Source organism: Micrasema longulum, unplaced genomic scaffold (assembly GCF_059751315.1).
Source record: "Micrasema longulum isolate JH-2025_06_02 unplaced genomic scaffold, ASM5975131v1 h1tg000333l, whole genome shotgun sequence".
NCBI lineage: Eukaryota > Metazoa > Arthropoda > Insecta > Trichoptera > Brachycentridae > Micrasema > Micrasema longulum.
The window spans coordinates 235,475-261,818 of NW_028277537.1; the positions used below are offsets into that span (position 1 = coordinate 235,475).

Sequence of the window (26,344 nt, forward strand, 5' to 3'; positions counted from 1 at the left end):
TCCTTACTTCACTCCTATACGTTAGAGTTGGCCCTAGAACTCCATTGTGAACTGCTCGTTTTGCCTCCTGCGAAAAAAATTGCGCCAACCATGTTTGAGAAATAACATCCCAGGTTCGATTTCTGGAAGTGTCAATGTGAAATGTAATTTTTATGTGATTTATCTACTGCAGTATTTCACTGTCTCCGGGCTGGCATCTGAAGCGTGAGACTGATAACCTTACCTTCATGTAACTGATGATCGAAATACGCTGCATTATTGTACGAATGCAGTTCACGGATCTCGATATTTGTGCACCTATCATACATTGTTTTAATACACATTCACACGAGGGATCGCATTTCGACAACATTTAACCTGCTTTCATCATCATTTTTCCACTTCCATACTTCGCTACTATACATTAAAGTTGGCACTAGAACTCTGTTGAAGACTATCCTTAAAATATTTTTTTTTCCATTTGCCATAATTTGAGCATACGTCTCACGGCTGTTAAATCCTATCAACTCACTATACTTTATTTCGTTTGATGACATGGTACATATTTAGGCATACTGTATTGCACAGTCCGTTTTCTATATGAATAATAATATCTAGGAACAGCTAACCATTTTTTATTGGTAAACCTTGGATTGTTAACACGTACCAATTACTTAACAAAGTCACAAAAAAGTGTTTTTTCACGAGCCCAAAAGTTCTGCGCTGTAATTCACCACTGTAAATGGGTCTTCTGGCCTGTTGTGGTGCAAAAAAATACTTATTCAAAATTTGCACTGTAAATATTGAAAAATTGCAGCAAATTTAATTTAAACCAATAAATAAATATATTTGTTGTTTTGCAGTAAAAGCACTTGCTCCCTAATCTGTTTGAAAGATCAATAGTCCATCATACAGGTTTCGCTCATACGAAATTTTTTTTTTTTGACTATCAACGATTTTTTTTTAACATATCAATTGAACTTTCCTGCTTTCATTGCCCTTTTCTCTGAGTTTGGCATTGTGGAGAGGCTTATGTCCGAAATGGTAATTTTTTCACATTATTGAATTACTATTACACAAATGATTGCAAAAACTGTGTTAATTTACTTCAAAATCTATTTCATGTTATTTTTTATAAGTTCATAACATAAATTTAGTAAAATAATATTTGAAGCACCAACTTTGTGATTTTCCATGTTAAAATACATCTTTATGGATATAATTCTTCTGTACGTGTGATGTCACTGAATTTATCCTAAACGGCTTAACCGATTTACGTGCGGTTTTCAGCAAAATGTAGACCTTTGCGCTGCGCGTGTTCGTTAACATTTAAAATTTCAATTGAATCTGTAAAAAAAAAGTTAGAAGCATAAATCTTTTTTTCATCGACCTACTAGGGCTTCATTCGACGAGTATCCATACTATACAAAAAAATGGAAGGATGTCTTTTTTTTGTTTAAAAAAAGTTTCTTTTGAATGTTTATAAACAACATTAACTTTTTATGGATCCTAATCAGATTCTTTCCTTACATTCCTTATAATTTCTTTCCATTTATTTATATTTTTGGTAATATTATAATAGTGTTAAATGACATTCAATAAATTTTTTAAAATCGCATTTATGAATAAAGTGCACCCCTGTTGGTGAGAGGGGCTGAGTTTTAAATTTGCAAAAAGAATTCTACATTTGAAAATTGATTATTGTATGTTATGGAATCCAACTATAAACAAGTACCTGGGTACCTACTTATCAATGAAAAGTATTTTTCCAAGGTAATAGCAGGCAAGCCAACTTTCGGGCAGGACAACGTCTGTTGGGTCTGCTAGTAATAAATAAATATTAACTTTGTTTAAAATCACTGTATATATTTTTTATTTGCCGACCGGCTTCAAAATTTTTCTGTTCGCTTGCCAAGGCTTAAAATAAAAATGAATATTAAATATTACTTACTTCTTACAAAAAATAACAAATAAAAATCTAAAATGTATTATTTGCTTAAGTGTTCAGTATTTATTTGAAAAAACAATGCACTTAAGATTATTACTTGTTATTTTTTGTAAGAAGCAATTAGTATGTTAATTTTTATTGTATGCCTTGACGAGGAAACAGTAATGTTTTGAAACCGGTGGGCAAATGAAAATTATATTTTGTGGTTTAAACAAAGTAACACAATGTTTATTTATATTTCAATAATAATTTTATATTAATATTATCATTTCTTTGAAAAATTACTTGACTCCGACGCCTTTTACACAAGTCACCAAAAGATTTATTCCAAAATCATACAACAAACACCGCTATTTAAAGGTTTGTTAACCACTTTAATTTAATCAAATCACAGAGAAAGGATTACTTAGGACTGCCTAGTTGTTTTGCATTGAAAGCATCCATCACATACCCGAATCCGTTTTAAAGACTAAATGTCTTTCTTCGAATTTACTCATACAAGCAAGCAATTTTATTTTTTCATTACGAATTGATTATACTCGTACTTCATCCTTCACTAACCAAATTCAGTAAGGAAAAGCGCAAACAAATATTTACATTTACAACTTTCACAATGTTACAATGTCCCTTTCACTGTCGCTCTAAAACCACCCCTCATTGTCTACAAGGTAGAGACAAAAGAGAAGTTTAAATAAAATAAATAAATAAATCCTTCACCCATTTCAAACCCCTTTATGTCGACAACTGATAAAATCGCAGTTAAATGTGTTTTTTTTTAATTCTCGTGAAAACCATTTTTTTCATTTACTAGATTATTTTTTAAAAACATCTTTCATTGAAACAATTTAAATGAATTAAAATCGTTTTATAAGTACGTTATATGTCTAAAATATGAATAAGGAATACCGGATAAGACTTATGTCCAGTTAACATTCGAAACGATTTAGTAAAGGCTATAATGCATTTGATTCCCGTTTTAGAGCAAAGTTATTTGGACGAGTTAAAAAATGTTCCAAAATTGAAATATTTATAAAAATAAAAATACGAAAAAACTCTTATAAAACAATGAAACTGTAATGTGCGTCCATAGAAAATATAGTGAACCGGGCACACAGAAACTTAGGTTTTGTTATCCGCACTTGCCAAGTTTATAATGATATTGGTAGTATCAAATTGATTTCTTTTGCTTACGTTCGCAGTCTCCTTGAATATGCCTCCTCTGTGTGGTCTCCTCAGTATTCCATACACAAGATAAGGCTTGAAAATATTCAGAAAACATTTTTGAGACATTTTAATTGGAGATCCAGATTTACGGACCTTAACTATAAAACTTCTTGTCATAAACATAATATACTTAGTCTTGAGGATCGTTATTTGGTATTAGATATGGAGATTTTATATAATATTATTAATGGACGTCTTGATAGTCCTGTTCTGGTTTCTGAGTTGGCCCTTAATGTACCTGGCTACCGCACGAATCTATCTCTTTTCCATGTACCTACAGTTCGCACCAACTATGCACAGAACTCTCCTCTGATTCGCTTGACGCGTAATTATAATGTATTTTTCAATAACATAGACATATTTAACTGGAGTAAACTCACTTTTAAAACCAAAATTAAAAAACTATTATACGAAAAAAAATATGTTTCTTTATATAAAAAAAATATATTTTTACATTATAAATATAAGTTTTTTCTATTCACTTATATCAAACACACACTCACCCTGTCCATAAACCTACCCTCACACCCATATACAATCACATACATCTTCACATACCTACCAAAACCACACTCCTCTTTTTTACACACGCATCCTCACACAAAAAAAACTCGCACACATGCACTTCTATGAATTAATATCTAACTAAACTGGATTTTTATAATTATATTTATGTGGAAAACTGATTTTGCTTTATTTTATGTTTTTTTATAATGTTGTGTTTTTTTTTGTAATGCTGTTGTTTTTCTTAAAAAAATAAAAAAAATAAAAATAGAAACTCTCATAAGTACATCGATCCCATCGAATTAATAAAATTCAAGATTGGTGGGAAGACCTACTAACTCATAAACTGTCTTTACTGGGATATTGGAATAACACAAAATAACACATGCAGTTCCCATTCTTAATAAACGTGAGTACACTTGCGTCGGGTTTTACAAACGAAATTATTAAAATAATTATAACATTTAGCCTTCGTTGAAATGCAAATCGGACTTATATATTATGCACTTCATTAAACTGCATTCAGCTAAGGATTTTGTATTTATTACACTGAACAAACAAGTCTCGATCCTATTGAGTGTGTTCCATTAATATTTTTAAGGTTGTAGTGACTTTGAAAAAATCAATTGCATTCTCAATTATTTGTTCTAAATAATTAATATTCGTTGTATTTAATCAGCCTCGGTTCAATTCTGTTTTTCAGTTACCATTTGCAAATAAAGAGAGGTGTTTGCAACATTGTACAAATGGATTTACTGTTAATTTATGGCAGTAGAGTAGATGCATTTGTGTAGATTTTCATAAACCAATAAAATATGCACTTTCCGGTACAAATAAATGTGTGCCAAATGTCTGAATAAACATGGCTTCGTCTGTGAAAATATTACTCATTTATCAAATTTCTGCCTCATTACAATTTAAATACATTTTATGCACTTCCCTTTTGTTGGAACACAATTCCTAAAATTAGAATCACTGAATAAATAATTAATTGATTCACTTAATCATGATACGGTTCTACCATCATTTTTAGCATGGATCACATTTTAACCACTTGTAGGTTATTACTAAGTAGAATTCTTATTGATATTTATGAATTTAATAACAAATGCTTGAACTAGATTTTGCTTGCAGTTTTATTGAGATTAGTGGCATCCAATAATATAGACCTAAATACGCGTTACGTGTAGCCGGATCCTGCATGTCAAATAAGAATAATTTTAACAATAAAACTGTAAAAAAAAAACATGTAAATTACGCGTAATAAAACCATATAACTACAGTGATAGCATTGATAAAAATAAAGACATTTATGTTTTATACTCTTACATATCATCAATGTGAGAGTGAAGTGATCTTTCAGAAAAATCTTAAAACCCACTTGTTCTCTAAATCATTTGAATAATTCTGGAACGAAGTAAATTGTTTCGCTCAAATTTTAAAGTTAAAATGAAAATTATTTATTTATAGAATCACTTTGTAAAGCACCCTTGAGGTACCGATACTAGCGCTATATAAGTTATCCATAACAATAATAATAATAATCACCATTCCTTTCACAAGTCCAGGGACTATGAATATTGAAGTGTAATTTAAACTTTTTTTTTTAATTGTCAGCTATGTCGGGCATGGTAAAAAAACGCACTAACTACTAGACTGCAAGGCGGACTCCTGCAGAAAGCGAAATAAAAATATTCAATTAGAGGCAGGATCACATTGTTTTCGTGTGCTGAGGAGTGATGAGTTAGGGAGCCATCTGGCGCGTATCGCTCTGAAGATATTCTGTGGCAGAATTACATTGCTGTCGAAGCGTCTCGACACGCTACTCCAAAACACACTAGAACAATGCAATCCTACCTTTTACCATTAGTACTTCTACATTAGAGCCCTGATGAGTAAAATCAAATTTTCTATAAGGAAATAGATACATTTGTTCCCAGATTCGAAATACCGTCGACGGTAACATTTTATTGAAGACGTTTTTAGAAAAAAATCATGTTTTTTTTACAGAAAATTAGTTTTTCAGTATTACTCTGTTATTAACTTCCTTTTGTGTATGTATGTACTACTACCACTTAATGCCACCCATAAAATAATAACTACCTTAAATAACTTTAAACGTGATGTTTTATATTGCAAACTTCCTTGAAGTTTATTTGAGATAAGTTTTGTTTAACGACACGGCACTATTACAATTAACGAAATATTTTTCCGTCAATTCGAAGCTAAACAAACGGCTAAAATTTAACAGCGATAACATTAACGACACTAACTAGTATTTCGTCAATTGAGAATCAAAAGATCATTAAGAGCGTTGGGTATTACGCCTCGGATAATGAAAATAAGGCGGGTAATTATGTGCACCTGAGTATGCAGTGAATATTTTGATATGTAGATTAGAATAACTGAAAGGAGAGGTAAACACTCGCGATTTATCTTCATCTAAACACATATTATGAGCTCAGCATTACACAACTGTTACTGGCAACAGCTCGCGAACCAGAATGATTTGCTACTACGAAAACAAAATAATGAATAACAGATTCCATAGCAAAGTACTTCCACCCTTAATTTGTCATCAACAATTTCACCATTTTAGTTGTATCATTATAGTTAAGATACATACCACCAATCAAAAAGTCAATCAAATACAAATAACAGGTAACTGTTGCCACAATTTACAGCGATGGTGTAACATCCGCTTCTTCTCTGTTGTTCCTTAGTTCTGAGGGTTGTGATTTTTTTTTTTTTTATTTTTTATTTTATTTTATTTTATTTAGAAAACATACAGTCATACAAAATAAGTACTAAAAACAACAATTTTTTAATATAAAAAGACCAATTAAGTTTTCATAAATTAAAAAGATATAAACATTAAATGTGACAAAAAATAAAAAATAAATAAGAATTTTAAGTGAAAAAAGGATAATTGTTGACATTTGCGTTTTCCATGGAGGTAATAAATTAAAATAAATAAAAATACCGAATGCACACTCCGAGCCATCCACGCACACACATGAACGCACATATAAAACATACACAAACATATACATTATATGCGGCACATATACATAGCATAAACCACTCAAGATGTACATTCAGCAACTATCCCAAATAATCGACCCCATGAAGAAATTTTCTGTACAAATGCAACGTGCAGTTAAAAATGTCTACATCAATACTGAGTCCGTTATAATTTCTACAGGTACGTCTAATGAATGAATTCGAGGTATAATTGTTTTTACAAGTTGGTACATAAAAAAAGGGAATTTAATCTAGTATAGCGAAGAGGACAACGGAAACCAATATTTTGTAAAAGATACGGCGAATCAACTATGTTATTGAGAATTTTGAAAAGAAAAATTAAATCATATCTAAGGCGCCTTTTTTGTAGTGATTCTATATTAAAATTGATCAAAGATGCGCCGTAATCATTTTCAATGTTACCACAACGATATTCCAGGCTCCTTATAAATTTCTTTTGAATGTTTTCAATTTGATCATTGCTTCTTTCTCCAGTCATTCTACTGACAACGCGTCCCCTCGCATCACGGCTCTAGGCCATCTCTACTGCTCCATAATGAATCGCCCGAAACATTGTTTTCACCTGGTCGATTCTTCGAGCTGTATCCCTGTCTCTGATTCTTTGTTCTGGCACGCCGCCCGTTAATTTTATTAACTCCAGATTTTCCGGGTCACTTCTAGTGGCTGAAGACTTGCAGAACACGTTGAAATTTTTACGTTGAATTCCTCCAGCATGGAGACGTCTGGATGTTCATTGGATTCGTATTCGACAGCAACATCACGTCTCGAAGGCATCTATTCTCTTTTGCTCACGTGCTTTAACTGTCCACGTTTCTGCCCCATATGAGAATATTGGAAACACGAGCGTACGAACTATGTACCTTTTATTTTGCTTAAAGATTCCGGGATTTTTCCAAATTTTGGTCGGTCGGGTCATGGTTTTGCAATTAGGGTGCGTCTTTTAATTTATGTTGTGCAAGCATCGCCCGCAGAGATGGATGAGCCCAAACGTTGTAACACAAACAATGTCCAATAAAATTTATATTTGTAACTTATGTTTTTGACCACTTACGAGTATTATTGATTTAATAACCGGCTGAATTATATAAAAAAAATCATAAATAACAAAAAAGATCATTTATAGTCCACTCATGACTAATTTGCTGAACACAAGTGTAAATAATCGATGTTCAAACCCCCTCATCCCTCGCTCCATACCTCCTCAAACACAAAATACTACTTATTTATAACCTCCACACGTATTAGATTCATATAGACGCTTGAAATTATGAAAAAGGATTACGTTAATTTCAAAACTATATGATAAATTAAGTCAGAAGACACATCTTCCTCTTCCATTTTTTTTCTTTTTTTTTAGTAAAATAAATATTTGCGTTATGATTTACTTAAATATTTAATTTTGAGGGCCATTTCCAACGAGTTGTAAATAACTCGAGGGATTCGAACCACGGACCCCTGAGCCGTGAGTCCGAGACACTAGCCACGGGACCACAACTCGATCCTTAATCTCTCCCCTATCCCTCTCATTGTATCTTTTTTCCCCATTGAAGTCTTGTACCTATCGATATTAATTTTTTAATATACACATTTTTCTTTCTGTTTTTTTTTCGCATACGGCTTGCTACTCAAAAAAATACTTTAACGGTTGGTGGTGGGAAGAAACTGTCATTTGGCAATAAGATCGACAATGAACAAAAATTTGAATAAACAAAAAAATGTAATATTCCCTCTTTGCAACATCAATCCTGGGGATTGGTTTGCAGAAAAGTCTTGCTAATCCTCCACTGTGCTCTATTATCTGCAGCCCTCTTCAGCTCAACGTATGAGGCGCAGCACAAGTCCTCGCACACTTGCTCTAAATACGGGCCACCGGGTGCGCCCTCTGTGATTCATCCCCTCGGCCACTTCCTCTATTTATTCATACAGGAGACCCGTATGGCGCATAATATGGCTGATCCATTGGACTTAAAAACCTCGTCATTAGTGATGTGATCTGTGCAGAAAATTCCATATATTCTTTTGTAGCACCACATTTCAAAGGCTACTGGTCTTTTTTTATCTTTTTTTGTGAGACACCAATAGCCCGATACTTTAAGGATCTGGGCTTGGAGGGGAAGATTTAACAAAATGTAAGCTCTCGCCTTCCATACAGTAGCCAGGCTTTTTATAGACCTGAGCTTGGAGGGGGAGATTTGGCAAAATTTAAACTCTGGCCTTCCACACAATAGCCAGGCTCTTTATAGATCTGTGTTTAGAGGGCGAGAACTATTTACGGGGACCCGTCACAACAGATCTTCACAGGTTGCAGTGACGTCAGGAGCTTGAATAGCACTGATCGTATTATAGTGTAGGCAATTGGTAAAATAAACAGAAGTAGGGAACAAAATGCCGAACACTCTTCTAGTGGAACGGAAGGCCTGTTGACCTGTCAACAGGCCGGCTTCTCCTGAAGAGTTTTAAGTGGTTTCCTCTCTACATGAGCAAATTTTGAGAAGTTCCTGATTGGTAGACATTAAAATATCCTTCCTGATCCCAAACCGTTAAGCTAAGAAAAAGTTGTATTATAGCAGAAAAATCCTCTTTCTGAAATATAAACCTTGTATATTATAAGCAAGGTAAAAAATAATGCAACTCACATACAAAAAAAAAAAAACTAGCTCTGACTCCCACCTCTAAGAATATGAAAAAGGCACCATATCTCTCAGTCATACATCAATATCCTCTATACATACGTCTCGGCAAGTTGCTTGCGGAGCTTAAGATTTATGTTGCTTGACTCGAAAATCTTGATTTTTTGTTGAACGAAAGCCTCGCTTGATGAATGCGTAGTCGACTTCTTTTTTTGTTATACCATCCCAGGTGATCATTTTTTTTCAAAAAATATTTTTTTTTGAATAATAGACATTTATAATTTTGACAAATAAATTCGATTAATCAATGAATCATCGTGTTGTTCTTAATTTGATGGCAAAAAAGCTCAATTTAATTATACAATATTATAATGTTGGCAAAAATATTTCGATTGTCATTTGGAAAGAATAATACTAAAATCTGATAAGCTTCTTTGACCGCTTAGTCAGACTTGCAGCGTCGTCATCCAATCGTACTCGCTTTGTAGTTCTTCGGGATCCGTCACACCTTTCTGTCACCTGGAAGGTGGTGAACGAGGTGAATCCGAATGAGTTTCGGTTTCCATTCTTCTTCGAAGTAGCTTTGGGCAGATCCCCGCACAATTTAAATCTTCGCAGATTGAGAGGGTCGTAGGTCTTCGCAGTTCGAATAATCTTGCGAAGCCTGGTCCGTAGCACTTTGTCCCCTTTGACGACATCATTCCAAACGGGGTCCACTTTTGAGGCAGCGCATAGAGACTGGTCGTCGAGCTTCCTGTAACAAGTAAAAGATCTCATTAATTCGTTGTCAAGACAAGGCACCAAGGATAAGGTAATAATTTCGCCATAAGTAATACACACTGTGTTATGTACGTACCTGAAGATCATTGAGGCAATCTCAAAAGGCAGTCTGGCAACCAAATCGATTGTGTCCTATGCAACTCTACTAACTCCCATAACGCACAATAGAGAATAGAAGGAATCCATTTCGCGATTGTAATACTAGAGCTTTGATCGTATAAAATGTTTTGGGTTTGTATGAAATAGATTGCATTTCTCGTTGGTTACATGATTTTATTTGTGCCGTACCGCAGTCGCCAAAATACCTATTTACCGTATTCTTCCTTCAAAATCACCAGTGTGACTCACGCCACCTTCTGTCGCATCAATTTCGATATTCTAATTGGGTGTGGAAATTATGTTTAGTTTCTACAAATCTTTTTTAACCTCTTACAATACTCTGTTAATTTTTTTGTTTTTCAGTGTTGCTCTTAACATTACTACATTAATCAGTCATCATTTTAGTTTTGCCCCTGTTTATTTTCAGTGCTGCTTAGGTACTCTTATTAATGTAAATTATATTTGATTTTCTCCAGACTATAATGAATTATTTTGTTTCTTTTTTGTATTTGTTTCAATAGAGAATGTTCCGTCTTACATTTACTTAAACGACTTACTTACTTAAGTGCTTTTTTTAAAAATCTAGGTGTTCTGTAATTCCCCACGTTCAAAAAGCTTCTCAGTCTGCTGTGGTTCAAAACAAATTACTTGGGTGTACACTTTTTTTTTCTCCCGGATCTTTTCAAACTGTGGCGTGAGTATATCCAATATCAAAATGCTATAATTAATCTAATACTTTAAGTTAAAATCTTCATTCCGTGATTAAAGAAAATCTGACTCACCCGAATTAATCAGAATGAAATATTCGTGTCCTTAAATGTCACAAATTATAACGGCTTAATTACCAAAGAAGACAGTAAAGAAAGTAATGACCATCACGCAATTATCTGATATCAAAGGGTACAATTAAGAAAGTCTATTATTAACTGTTAAATTAAGTTATTACAAATGCCCTGGAAAGAAGAGGCTTCTTTATAACTTTTCAAATCGATGAATTATCTAGCAATCTGTTCAAAAGAGTAATAAGTATTCAAACATGCGACATCTAGATAAATATTAGATTGCGTGAAGATATTATTTAAAAATGTACAAAAGGTCTTACAAATGTAAACTGGAGACCATTGCAGGAAACTGCTGCGAGATATGGCATAGATTTATATACTATTAAGCGTGTTGTCCAGATAGATGTTCATAAAATAATTAATAATTTTTATTTTTGCTTTTATTTAATAATGTACATGGTTCTACTTTTCATTATATTATACCCCAACTCAACGCAGGGCTTTTGGTCTCTGAGAGTTTGGGATACGTTTTTTTTGCAACATGTATGTATTTTTATGAATATATGCAAAAAAACTATTTTAAATAACCTAGCAAAACGTAAACTACTATTCAAATAAATTCTTTTCAGATTTTTTTAATGAAATAAATTAATCGTTTTGAATTTTGATATTAAACATTACTGTCTTGATCGTAATTGTACGAAGTAAAATATTTATTGCCTATTTTAATGACCACTTCAGCGGTGCTTTTTTGAATCCTCTCTACCCCCTAAAGTGTTGTTACCTTGTAGGTTTTTTGTTTTTCGCGTGCGACTACACTTTGCCTTATATATGGCCAAACTGATGATTAAACGTAAAATGAACAGTTTTATAATTGACATTTCATAGTTCGACATTTTAAAACTGTTTTAAAAAAGGAAAAAAAATAGTACGGTTGAGTAGATTCGGTTGGGTAATGCTCAAGGTCGCAAAAAAGTTATGAATGAAAATCATCATACTAAATATTATTAAATATTTGTACATAACCACTTACCGACTTTTCTATGTCTACCGGTTATGAGACGCACCCATCTCTTCTTCAGGACACCAAACTAACATTCAAAACAAACTATAGACTTTCACCATAGTTGTTGCACAAAAACATAAAACAAACATTCCAATTTAACACTGCTTATAATTTATGAAAGAGTTTGATGTTGTGGAAGAAATAGTTTTTTAAAATGGAGGGGATGAAGGGAGGGGCGTGGATTTAGTAAGTGGTAGTGTTTAGTGGTGGTTTCATTAATTTATTTTATTTTTTCTATAAATAAATAAAACAATTAAATAAATAACGCTTAGTAAAATGTTTGACAGCAATGTCAATGCTTTCAATAACCAAAATCATCATGTTTGGGTTCGCGTGTTGGAATTTATTTCGTCAAATCAGTGTGGTCATATATGAAACAAAGTGTAGTCGCATTCCGAAAAAAAAAAACCCTTTTTTTGTATTCTCTACCCCTGCTAGAAGATTCAGATTAGCACCCCAGATTAATTTTTTTTTAATATTTAAAAAACACAGATTTTTTTTTTAACGCAATACTTCGTTAATTCCTAAATAATAGAGACACCTTAAACTAATATTTGAAGCACTAACTTTATGGTTTTTCATTTTAAAATGTCATGTCAGTTCTTTTACTTCAAAAAAGACAACGGATGGAAGAGTTCAGTATATTACAGTTTTACAGTTTTTTTTTCGCACCACTACAGGCCAGGAGACCCAATTAAAGTGGTGAATCACATCACAGAACACCCAGGCTTGAGAAAATCACATTTAATTTTTGTGTTCTTATCGGGAATCGAACCCGGAACCTTCCGTGTGTGAGTCAAGCGTCTTAATCACTACACCATGAAGGCCGCCATACTGAAATATCAGAATGATTACTGACGAATGCCTACAGAAGAAATGAGACTGTCCACAGATGAGCCATGCCTGAAGTCAGGTGTGATCACCATCCTCAGACGTGATAATTATATGCTTGTTTTTGTATCTAAATGTTTTAACAATCAAAAGCCCAAATATTTCAATAAAATAGTGTCAAATAAAAAAAATCATAGGCATATTACTAGAAATAGGGATGGAATGAAAAAAAAACATTATCCTTAATTTGCATTATGTATAAAGGTTTAAAAATATGTTAAGGGATGTGTGTATAGTAGAAAAAGTGTGAATGAATTTAAAAAGAAATGTTATGGCTACTGTAAGATGACGTAAATAAATAAGTATATGTACCAATAAGGAAGTTCAGTGATTTAAAAATAATTTTACTTGTTTACTATTAATCTAAGCCAATTTTTTTTTTCATTTTTAAGTATCGTTTTAAGCTCTATGATTTTTTAAAGTTGTATTTCTGAAATTAATTCGCGTGTGACGTCTCAAATTCTCTTCCGCTTCTTCTCGGTCAGTTCTGCCGATTGGCCCGTTGATGGTCAGTAAACCGGAAATCTTTCACAACTCTCTTATCATTGGTTGATTCATATGAACTAGTGACGTCTTTCGAAGTAGATAATTTTTATTGAAATGTTTTAAAATTTTTTTGTACATTTTCAAGAAGCTTTACAGTATAATTTTATGCTCTATTCATTACCGCGCGCAAGAAAACATTTTTATATCTAATTACCCGTACAGCTGAATTTCCTTTATAAAGTAGGTGTAAATATTATTTTACGTACTTATTGTAAAAAAAGCTAACTTAAGAGATATATTTTTTTTTAAAACAATAAAATGCATAGAAAAACTCAAAAGTGTTAAATTTTTGGTAAATCGAAAAAAATGATCAACAAAGCATGGTTCAAACATTAAAAATAGACGTCATTTGTTTTATTGTGAATAGTCATCATCGCCTTAAAAAGATTACAAGTACGAAAGAGGTGTTATGAGTGTGAGTAGTGTAAGTAGTGTGAGTAGTGTGAGTAGTGTGTTTGAGGCATAATGAGCAATGATTGTAAATCGGATAGCATCTTTGCTGTTGAATATTGTTAGTAATGTGTATGTTCAGCTTGAGCGTTTCCATACTCCTTCCCAAAAAGATGATTTTGCCTGTTTCATTTCAATATCAGACATTTTTCTATTACAATCACCTGTTTAGACAGGTGGAAATTACGCAACAAATGTTACTTCATTTGGGACCAATCACTCTAGTGTACGACAGACTTCGTAAATCTTTTCGGTGTTTAATAATGTCAGTAAATATTAGTATATATCATTATCATAAGCTCTACAGCCCTGGGTGGGCCTTGGCTGAATCTAGGAGTCTTCTCCACGCTTGTTAGTCCGCTGCCCTTCCTCTCCATTTCCTTTATTCCAACATTGACGTATCCGCACTGATGCAGTCCATCTATCGCATTTTGGGTCTTTCTGATTTTCGTCGTCCTTGTGGCACAGGGATAATTAGGCGTTTTATAGGGGTTTTGTCGTTCATTCTAGTTATATGGTCACCCCACCTCAAGCACCCCACCTTGACGGAGTTGATTAAATCGGGCGCTCCGTAGATTTCATAAAGCTTTCTATTGTAGCGACGACGCAAAAGGTTGTTTTCTATTACAGGGCCATAGACAACTCTGAGGATTCTTCTTTCGGAAGCTGCGATGGTTCCCTCAATATTCTTTGTACTCCGGTTTTGGAGGCATATATCAGAATTGGTTTGATCAGAGTTGAATAATTTGGTATATATCTCAGAGAAATAATTCACCCGAGAAGCCTTTTAGCTCTTATTGCATAAAACAAAACCGTTCCAAATTTTGGTTTGGTTTTTAAATTAACAACGAACATGTAATGTACGGTTTCAGTTTGGGCTTGTCGCAGCACTAGCCACGGGACCACAACCCGAACAATTCATCATTCTCACTGGGAATCGAACTCGGAATCTTCCGTGCGTGAGCCAACGGTCTTAACTACTACTTCACGGAGGTCGTCAATGTAATAATACAAACTGATTTGATAAAATACCAAAATCCGTATAATCTTCATGTACTACAGGTTTCGAACCCCTGGAAAAAGACAGTTTACTGGTTGTTTTCCAATAAGTGTGTGACCAGTATTTCGTAAATTAGCTGATGGCACGTTGGCTGTTTGTTCGGCTTAGATTTTCTTGTAAATCGAGGGTAAAACACTAAACATATTCCAAATAATAATTAGTCAAAATTCACAACAGTTTCAAAAACAATTCAATACATTTATAAATAATGATTGATAATGTTGTGTTTAAAATCTACGCTACACAGTTTTTTATTTTAAATTTTGAAAAACAAACTCACCTTTTCTACAACAAATTCCTTCCAGAATTCCTTTCTTTGTTTTGCCGATGCTGCTTATTTCAGCCTAACGCAATGTACGTATCTCGACATTCGTACATAGTTTTACCACACATCGCCTGAGTGACCACATTCAGCCTACTTTCATTCTCGTTTTTCCAATTCCATACTTCGCTCCCATACATAAGGGTCAGCACCAGGACTCCACGAGAACTGCTAATTTCGCCTTCTGTTATGTCGCGCTGTTATGTGCACACGAGATACTCAACAGTCTATAGCCGCCCGAATTTGGATATCATTTTCAAACTTAAACAAAATGCTCGTCTTCTAATCATATTTAAAAAAAATGTGAAGCAAGGGTGCCTGTCCGTAAATGCTATTTTCTGGCTCAAATTTGTTACTAGATATCGATTTGATAGTAACAACCAGAAAGGGTATATACATACACATAATACAAGGCTAGCACAACGTGAAGGCTTGTCAGTACCGCGGTTTGTAAACAAGTATGGCCAAAGAACACTTCATTATACAATTCTTAAAATTTCCAATAAGATTCCTAAGCAGATCTTAAAATAAATTGTTGGCAAAACTTTTACGATAAAAATAATTAAATGGCTAATATGTAACAAAGTTTTATATTGATTTTATGTTAACAGTCATCTATTAAAAATTTTGTAAATAAATTTGGTGTCAAAAATACGTATGCTTTTAGTACTTAATAATGTTTCAACATGAACAGATAATATAAAAGGAAAAATAATGAAACCCATCAAACCGCGAAACCGGCTTGTCAGCAGGTTTCTTATTTTTCCTTTACAAAGAAAAACGTTAGAGAAATTATATAATTAGATAAATATTTCAACATACATATTTTGATAATCTTAAGAAAATATGAAAATCGTTTATGGGGGCGGCTTCTTGAATGTCATTGTCTGGTTTATTATTATGCCTATGTTTGAACATCAGTTTCAGTCCTGCAGAACAGCGTTTATTTGGTATTTTTAGAAACATATTATAATTAGTTACCCACTAAGTCTAAAAACTTTTCGGTAGGACACAATTTTATAGGACGGGTCTATTTGACTCTCTTTTATATTATACATATTTACTTTTTATTCTTTAACAGTCCTTATAAAGTAGCAATCTTGGTATAATGCAATTTAATGTTCCTTCTCGGAAATATTTTTTAATTTATGGAAGAATCAGTGAACCCTTAGTTTTTAATTTAGCGTTAGGAGTGTGGGAAACTCTTTTTTTTTCATTTTCCGAATCAACAACGTGTATGCAGGGCATAAAAAAGTTAAATTATTTCATACATTTTTATTTAATATTTTTCAATCGATTAAAAACATTATAAGTATTTTTAAAACAATCGGAACACTCAAATTCATAAATTAAACTTAGATATAGGTAATGCGTGTAATCTGTACGACCCAACTCAAATAATAGCTTTTTAATTTAAGGTTTAATAATGTCGAAGCTAGTTGTCTCATTTTACGTTTAAAGAAAACACTTTTTTAAAGTTTTCCCCTCCAAGGATGTATTATTTATGATTCACCCCAACTCTTCCGCCATGCAAACTGTCCATTACACCCCTTTGTTACGAGGGTGTGAAACACTACTCCACAACCTGTATATTATTCAATCACTTGATATTCCATATCATAGCCGATAGTAGTTTGCTGGATTTTTTCAATCATGAAATAAGTGCTATTCTTCGCATGTGTTATTAAGAACCAATTTCTAAAGTCGCGTCAGAACTTTATTTGAGCTTTGCGTGACAAAGAAAGGCACAAATTAGAATAAATTATTTCTAGTAGATACTAATTTTGTGACGTTTGGTTTATATTGGAAGAAAAATCGAAGAAAATCACTTGATTTTTATCATCCTACTCACAACTAAAGTACGACATCGTTAAATAACGACAACGTAGGTATTTTCAACGCTAATATTCAATGTCTAAATTATTGTTGTTTTTATAAATAAATCCATTCATTTGTTACTTGTAAACAAATGTATGTATTGTACTTTTATTTATTTATTTACTTATTTTTTAATGAAATCATACAGTCTTTATATAAAACAAGGTACAAAAGATCAATTAAAAAACGTAAACCAATTACAGATTTCACACTAATGAATGCAGGAGGAGAGGGGAAAAATAATTTAATTCTAAAAAAGTAAAAATAAAAACAATACATAAAAAGTTCATAAAAAAGAGAAGACATTGTAAAGCTACTCTATTTTCCTCCCTCTCTCTCTGCTTCCATGAACATTTCAATTTAATTTTAAAAAATCACAACCAACAATAAATTATTCGATGCAGGTAGTAGATGTAGGTAAGTATAAATTAAGAGTTGAAATCAAATGTTTTAAATTAAAAGTAAAAGTTAAAATTAAAATGAAAAGATTAAATTAAAAAGTTAAAATTGAAAGACAAAATTAAAAATCAAATTTAAAGTTAAGAGTCAAGCAGGAGATAAATTTAAAATGTCTAATTAATCTGATAAAAATACGGTATTTACAATGTAGTATGTCGATGTCACTAAAACTGTCATTATAGGTAATCTGTATTCTTCGTAGAGTGCTATTTTTTAAATAATCATTGGGTTAGGAATGTCGAAGAGTACAGATTGACGAGTTCTACGGACAGGAACTCGATATGAAATGCCTCTAACAATTTCTGGGCTATCAATTACATTATTAACAATTTTGTATAGAAAGCTCATATCCAACATGGTACGCCGAGTTGCGAGATTTTGAACCTTGTGAAAATTAGCTGACTCAGTCCTATTTGAGAATGAAACATTATTTCTGAAATCTAATTGTCTAAGAAAATAATTTTGAATATGTTCAATACGATTTTTGTACGTATTATATTGGATATTCCAAATCGGCGAACCAAACTCGAAGACACTACGTACATATGAAAAAAAAAGTTTTCTTAATGCATCAGTTCTTGTGAAAGGTTTGGTTGATCGTATGACAAACCCTAACATTTTGTAAGCTTTTTCTACAGTATTTTCTATATGTTTGTTAAATGTAAGTTTATTATCAAGTACAACACCAAGGTCACGGACTTCCGTAGAAGAATTTATAGTTAACTCGTTGATTTTATACGGATAATTATTTTTTTTAGAACGAATGCGGTAAAAAGAAATTTTACACATTACTATGTAATGTTTTTTCATTACTATGTTTTACACATTACTATGCATTCGTAAATAAAAGTGTTACATAATACCTACTAGAAAAGGTTGATAGTTTACATAATATATGATACTGAAAAATAAATTGTGAATTGGGTTATGTTTAATCTGTACCTGTTATTATATTTAAAACAAATAGTTACAGGTCTATTTAGAAAAAATAGGTTATTATAGTAAAACAACTTTGTAAAACAAAGTTCTGTGCTTTTGCCTGTGTTTTTATCATGTAAAAGGCTTTTTATGTATATTTGGTAAGGTATAAAAAAAAACACTTTTGTTATATTTAATTCTACTTTTTCTTTTGAATATACGAGTATGTAACGCGTTTCCTCTTGTTAGGACATTATTTAATTGTTTAATTAGAATGGTTAGAAATCGTTGTTTGATAATGTCCTTACAAGACGAAACGCGTCACATGTATTTAAAAAAAAATAGCAGAATTTAATCCAATAAAAGTGTTTTATTTTGGATACCTCACCAAATTTGAATATGAAATTCTACCAACTATCTGCATACACAATTAATACTGTTTTATGAATATATTTTTTTTACAATACCATTTGGAATATAATTTTTGTAATTACATTTATATTATATGTAAAAAAACAGACAAAAAAAGTATTCGCACACAAAAGAGGAGTTTTAAAACTTTGCAAAGTATTTGTGACCCCGAGTTTCGCTTTAAAATCATTTTTCGCATGTAACTCTGTTTCTGTAGATTTTAAAGAGTCGATTTCTGTACAGTATTTTTTTCATCAATCAAGAACTTTTTTTTATTGTTCACAGTGTAAGCAGTGTGGAAAGGCCTTCAAAAGGTCCAGCACTCTCTCCACCCACCTGCTCATACACTCCGACACCAGACCCTACCCGTGTCAGTACTGCGGGAAGAGATTCCACCAGAAATCAGACATGAAGAAGCACACCTATATTCACACTGGTAAGTCAAATAACTTCGATATACTCCTTGTCTCCTGGAACACATGCATTATTATAAACCACCGCAATCAAATAAAAAATATATTTAGGGTTTGGAAAAAAAACTGTATTATTTAAATGTAATTATAATTAATTATAATATAATAATAATCTCATCAATTTTATAATGTTTATTAACGGGTGCTAAAAATAAAGTCAGGAATTGAAATTTTTAGCGGAATATTTTTACTTGACAGATTTAAAAAACGCTTTAAAAAGTAAACATAATTTTAGTCAGTTGTTGCAAAAACAACCTTATTCTAGCCTTTTCTTGTAGAGATGTAATGTTAACTGTTAGCTGTTATAGTCAATTATACTTGTTTTATTGAGAGTTGAATTCAAACCGTCATTAATAATAAAAAATAAACGCATTTACATGCACATAGTACCCACCAACACCAAAACATATAAAATGCTTGGCATCAAAAATTCTGGATTCATCAAAAATAGAAACAAGCTTTTGGTTATTAATAAATAAACTATTTCAACAATATGTAAATAATAACCACCTAATCAATCAAGGGCTTATCGATCTTATAAACATGTTATCGTGTACAAAGTATATCAAATGTATGACTTAGAATTCGTTTTATTATTTAGAAAACGAGTTTAAAATTTAAGTGCTGACAATGATTTCACGAGGCTATAAAAGTATATTCGATTCTTCGAATCAAGGGGATAATTGTTTAATGTAGATTATAATTCAAATTCTGAATATCATGTTGGTTATATTGGTACAGGGAAACATGAAAAGTAATTGCTTTGTATTGACTAAACTGATACCAATTACAGAATTAACACCTTTTGGTGTTTGAACAAGAGTTAATAGAGATGGTCTGATAGGAGACATGATGTCATTGGCTAATAGCACGGAAGTTGTGTTGTTCTTGTCATGATGAAGTGAAAAAAACATACTTTGATACAACTACAACATTTAATTGGACGCTTTCAAACAGACCTGTATTTGTAAATTCATCACGTGATGTAATTCACATTTTATTCATACAAATTATATTTAGACAAGAGACAATTGTTATTCCAAAAAATCGGAATAATGTCATTATAATGGGTAACTTATAAAATCCATTTTTTGTAGTATATATATCTTAAAGGCGTTTAATGAAAGGGATTTCGTACTAAGAGTAGACATAATAATGATTTTTTTGGTACCAGAAGGCTAAGATTTTTTTTAATTTGATTTTTTTGGAGAAAATAACAACAAATTTTACGTAAAATGCACGCAGAATATAAAAATAAGAGAATTATAAATTGTAAAAAAAAAACAATCTATTTCTCATTCTCTTATTTTATACTAAATCGTATATAAAAACACCTGAATATAACTTTCCTTTTTTATTTGATAATTCTAATTTTTTTATTATTTATATGTACATCTACACAACAGATTTGATAATGCATTATAGATTTGATACACCTATGCACAGGCCATGCCTATGTGGGATTTTTTGTTTTGATAAATATTATAATATGAACTGTTAATAAATATAAATAAAAAAAGAGTTTTTATATTTTCCACAATAGTACAATTAGTGAACATTATTAATATTTTACATTATGTGAATAAAGAGGGAGTAAAAAAAAGATAATTTAATGTTGAAAAATAAATAGTGAAAAATCAACAATATATTTTGTTTTTAATAATTGAAACGTGGGAAAACTTTTGATTTTTAAAATCTAATAAAATCAAAAATCTCGTAAAAATTTATATAATAATAAACACACAACAGAATATTAAAATAACTATTTATCCAAATATTTAAGAGAGCAAAGGTGAGTTTTAAATCTTCCCCGAAACATACCTACACTCTCAAATTCACTTGAAATATGTTATTCAAAATTAAGAGTGAGGTGAAGTTTGAAAGCGTCAGGCTGATTATTTTACTCTCCGTGTAACAAAAATGATTGAGATACACTACAGTTGAGCACCAATGCAGTGCCTTATGCATCACTGGGTGTGGATATGGAAATGATGGCTCGCAAAATTACCGCAATACACAAACGTACGAAACATAAAATATAACACGATTGTGATACGATTCTAGTTAAATGGGTTAAAACGAAATTAAAGATAATGTTTCAAAAAACTTACCCCTATTTATGGAAGATACGCACGCCCTGTCGGAAGCGTTAATTGCCGCGTCAAATATTAATTCGTTTTACATTTAGTGGGTAGTAATAATTAGGATTGTACGGAGGTATTATCTACCCGCCACGTTCTACTTCCGCTTTCAGGGTTTGGCGAGTTTATTCGCCACGTGGCAAACACGTGCCTCCAATAAAAGAAACCCGATAAATAATAATTGGTGAGGAAGTTCAGTGGTTATTTAAAAAAATATATTTGTTGATAAACTATGAAACTAAGCCAAAATACGTTTTTGACTGATTATATTTTTTTAATATTCGTGATTTGGAAATTAATCCGTCTGTGACATCTTAAGTTCTCTACGGTGAGTTGTTCTTGTTGTTGCTTTCGGAGAGCTAGTGATGTCGTTCAAAGTAGATCATTTTTATCCAAACATTTTTTAAAATCTTTTTAAGGCATTTTCTAGAAACTTCGCAGTACAATTAAATGCTCTAACTTTTACCGCGGGTAAGGAAACATTTTTTATATCCAATTTTACCTAGCACTGAACTTCACCAATCCTACTACTCTACACGTAGGGGTACCGCAACACACGTCTACCCTGGCATACATTTCTAGCATCTTCCATATTCATAGGTCTTTTCATACATGCCCTTTGGTTCTGTCTGCTTTTGACATGACCAGACTTTTGACAGATTGTATTTATCTGATCATGCCACGTCTTCCTTGGTCGTCCTCGTCTCACGTTACCGTTCATTTTCACCATATTTCCTGTTTTTACCATTCTTCTGTTGTCCATTCGTTCTACGTGACCAAACCATCTCAGAGACCCTTTCTTAATCTTTACAAAGATACCAATCCTTACAAAGAAAAACTATTCCTCGAAATTCTTAGCTTTTCTTTGTTTATTTGAATGGAATATTCTGGAGTCTTTTAAACAAGATTCATTATAACCCATATCGATAACAGTTCAAAAGTTTCTTTTATTTGAAAATACTTAGACCTATCATCCATAAATAATTATATAAATCAACTTTGGTTTTGTTGGCGAACTTCGAAAGTTCGTCAACAGTTCTATTAATATTGAATCAACGTTTGTAATAGTTCATGCGACGGTCGATAGTAATTTTAATGAAACATTTTTGGGACAGTTGGATAAATATGCACTAGTTTTCACATACATATTCCTAGAATCATTAAGGTACTAACCGTAGTTTTACTTACATTTTTTAATTTTAATTTTTTTTTTTAATTTTAAAGAGAAATATTTGAGTTCTTATTATTTACTCAAATATTTTAATTTAAGACTATTTACTAAAAGTCTAAAATAACTTGTGCTGGAAAAATATAAAACCGAGTGGTGGTAGAGTGGGATTTGAGCCTCGGCCCTTTGGCCCGTGAGTCCACAACACCACCACGGGACCACAACCTGGTTTGTTGATCATCATAATTCCTATTTCCGCACCCAGTGGTGCATAACGCACTGCATTAGTAAACCAACCGCTACATATTTCGATCATCTGTTACTCACGGAACATCGTGGTAGAGTCGTACTTATCTCCACGTAATTTCTTTACTCAGAATTTTTACCCGAGAACAGCCATCGAGTCAAGAACACTCGTCATTCTGGTTCTATTTCACACACAAAACTGTTTATTTATCTGCCGGACATAGAAGCTTAAAATTAGATATTACATTTATTAAGCTTAGTAATATTTCGTAATCATAAAATTGTAACCCGTATTCACATACCATGCTCAAGTTAAGGTCGGTACATTATTTTTTTATTTATTTTGTTTTATTAATTTTCACGCCCATAAGGCTTTTATATATATGGAAGTTATATAAAACATGAGTATATAAACAACATAAAATTATGAAAAATACAATATAAAGCAGTAAAAGATAGAACAGTGTTTAGAAGTAAAGTTGGTATAAAAAAAAGAAGATGAGTGCATAAAAAACATAAATTTAAAAAAATACAATTCAAAGAATTAAAATATAGAACTGTAGAAGTAAAGTTGGTTTTCAAACAAAAAAATAAGCTGTAGAAGCTAGATATAAAAAATATAAAAAAACGAGAAACAAATTAAATACAAACATGTCAAAAAAATGCAGTTTAAAGGTTTAAAGCAGCTAGGTACATAATGTTATAAAATACAATATAAACAGAATATTAAGTTCTATTTGATATGGAACATATACTCGTACATTGATATTTAAAATTTACAAGACTCACGTTAAAGGCATCGATGTTGTTAGCATATTGGTTCGCACTACTGGTGAATTCGCGCTGTAATTGGTCGATGATGGACCGCAGTAGAACAGAGTATAACATCGGGTAACTCGACCAGGCGCTCGCACATTAATCAAATTGATAAGTTCACAGAAATCTAACATTGATGTTATATATATATAAATTGTGAAAAAAAGTTTCCATTTTATAGACTGAGTAACATTCATTATTGCGCCTTTATTTGAGCATGCATATTTCTTAAATTATTCCATTTGCTGATTTTTGTGAAGTAAAAAAGCTGAAACTTTTATTGATGTGGGTAAGATTCATCTGACTGAATTATTTAACCTACGTAGTAGGCAATGACTGAATTTAAAAAAAAAATGTGCTTCTTTTTAGTAGTTATAAAAAAAACATTTTAAAACATTAATCTTAAATACTAAAACATAATCTTCATTAATACAATGTATCTAATAATATCGATTTATTATTATTTACAACAAGTTTCACATTTTATGTAGTTACGAATGACATATTAACCCTTCTATTTTCATTATCAAGTCAAATTATTTTTGGCTTTAACGCTGGCAATATGTGTTTTTTTATAATAATACATTTAGAATAATACGCCTAAATTAAAAACCTAGAATTAAATAAATACTAGAAAAATAAAATAAAAATGTATGCAAAGGAAACTAAAATACAGAATATTCATCATAAATAATGATGCATCGAAGTAAAGTTAACCACTCCATAACGGAGAGCAAACATATTTTTCCTTATACTTTATTGTCGGCAAACCAGTTAATTATATTTTATTTTCTCTGTTTGTTCTCAGGTGAGAAGCCTCACAAGTGCGTGGTATGCTCCAAAGCCTTCAGTCAGAGTTCCAACTTGATAACCCACATGAGGAAGCACACTGGTTACAAGCCCTTTACCTGCGGACTGTGCGAGAAGGCCTTCCAGCGCAAGGTCGACCTGAGGCGTCACAGGGAGTCTCAACACCCCGATGCAGCTCCATCTTCTATCATCCACGCGTCCCGCCAGTACCACCACTTCTATGGAGACAGCGTCACGGTCACACCCCTGATCAAAGGGATCCCCAGAATGGCGGCAGAGTTATCGCACGTCACCAGCAGTTGTTAAACGGATATTATCATTTCATCTTATTCAGAGCAGACGGCAGAAGATGAACATGATCTCCTTACTGAAAAATCTGTCTCATCTCTTCAGCAGTTTTAAAAAAGTTCATGATACTATCATATTCTAAGCTGACAGCAGAAGACATATTCTCGTAACTGATGAATTGAAAGGCAGTAAAGCGGTTTCGTGTCATTAGCAATTGTTAAATAGATAATCATTGTCTTATGTCATTATCAGTTTTTAATATCGTGATAGTTAATACAAATAGCAGAACACGCGATCTCCTAACTGATGTATTAAATGCCGGCAAAGCTGTGTAATGTAATCAGTTGTTGTTAAACATACTATGATTCCATCGAATTTAGACCCGATATCAAATATCTCCCAAGTGCTGTATTAAATGATGACAAAGCTGTGTTTTTTTAAGAGCAGTTGTTAACAATAAAGGTTTTCGTATATACAGCAAATTCAAAGTAAATAGAAGATGTGATCACTGCTTTACACCGCATTGCAAAGAGGGAGAAACCAGAAAACTCTTTTACGTAAAATTAAAAACCTTGGGTTTTTGTGATTAGTTTACTTAATACTGGATCCCCTAAGTAAACAATGCTTACAGATTATTTTACGTTGCGGTAAATCAATAATTTTATCAACATCAACACATTACAATAGAGATGGAGAACACTTTAAAGAAGTGAACATGAAAGTCTTGGCATTTACAGGGATTATGACATATCATTTGCCGGTGTACTAACAATGTACTTGTATGTAATTTAATTAATGATAAGTTCTTCGTTTCGCCTTGAATCTAGTCGTCTGGCGCGTTCCGCCCCTACACACTGTAGATGCGGCGCATCCCCTGATTATTTGAATATAATATGTATTTTACTATCTAAAAAAATAAATATGAAAAAAAAAACTACCAATATTCCTAAAATGGTCGCAAAAAATGTTCGAGCGCACGTTATTGAGAAATTCAAATAATATTTTCATCATACATTCCTACCTACAAATGCGTATTTCGCATTTAAACGCACTGAATATCAAGGTACCTTGGCCTTTGAATTTGGATACTACTCTTCATTTTGGGTCCAGTCCTATAACAAATGTTCGAATTTCTGCGCATGCGCATTAAGATTCATAAGTTTGTCATTTTGTTCTACGGGACTCGCAGAGATAAGAGCATCCAACTAGTGTAATGCAAAGAAAAAACGTCTCTAATTGCATATTAAATAAATATTTAAATAGCGTATTATTGAAATTTGGCCAAAATTTAAGAACATTTCGAGTCTTAGGTACTGTTCTAATATTTATAGATTCACCGCTAGACGCGCCGCGCCGAATAACTGTGAATTATTATTATTATTATTAATATTTAAAGCATTCATTTTGTGG

General features: G+C 32.2%; 1 protein-coding gene across 1 annotated transcript in view; it reads left to right on the forward strand.

Annotated features, from left to right (window-relative positions):
* The window catches only part of LOC148282394 (uncharacterized), a 50,314-nt gene extending 24,446 nt beyond the window's left edge, over positions 1–25,868 (forward strand). The window contains exons 5-6 of the mRNA XM_088225132.1: positions 19,278–19,428; positions 24,645–25,868. Coding sequence (XP_088081258.1) covers positions 19,278–19,428; positions 24,645–24,952 — 459 coding nt within the window. The 3' untranslated portion in view covers positions 24,953–25,868. The remainder of the gene's footprint in view (positions 1–19,277; positions 19,429–24,644) is intronic.
* Positions 25,869–26,344: the final 476 nt, after the last annotated feature.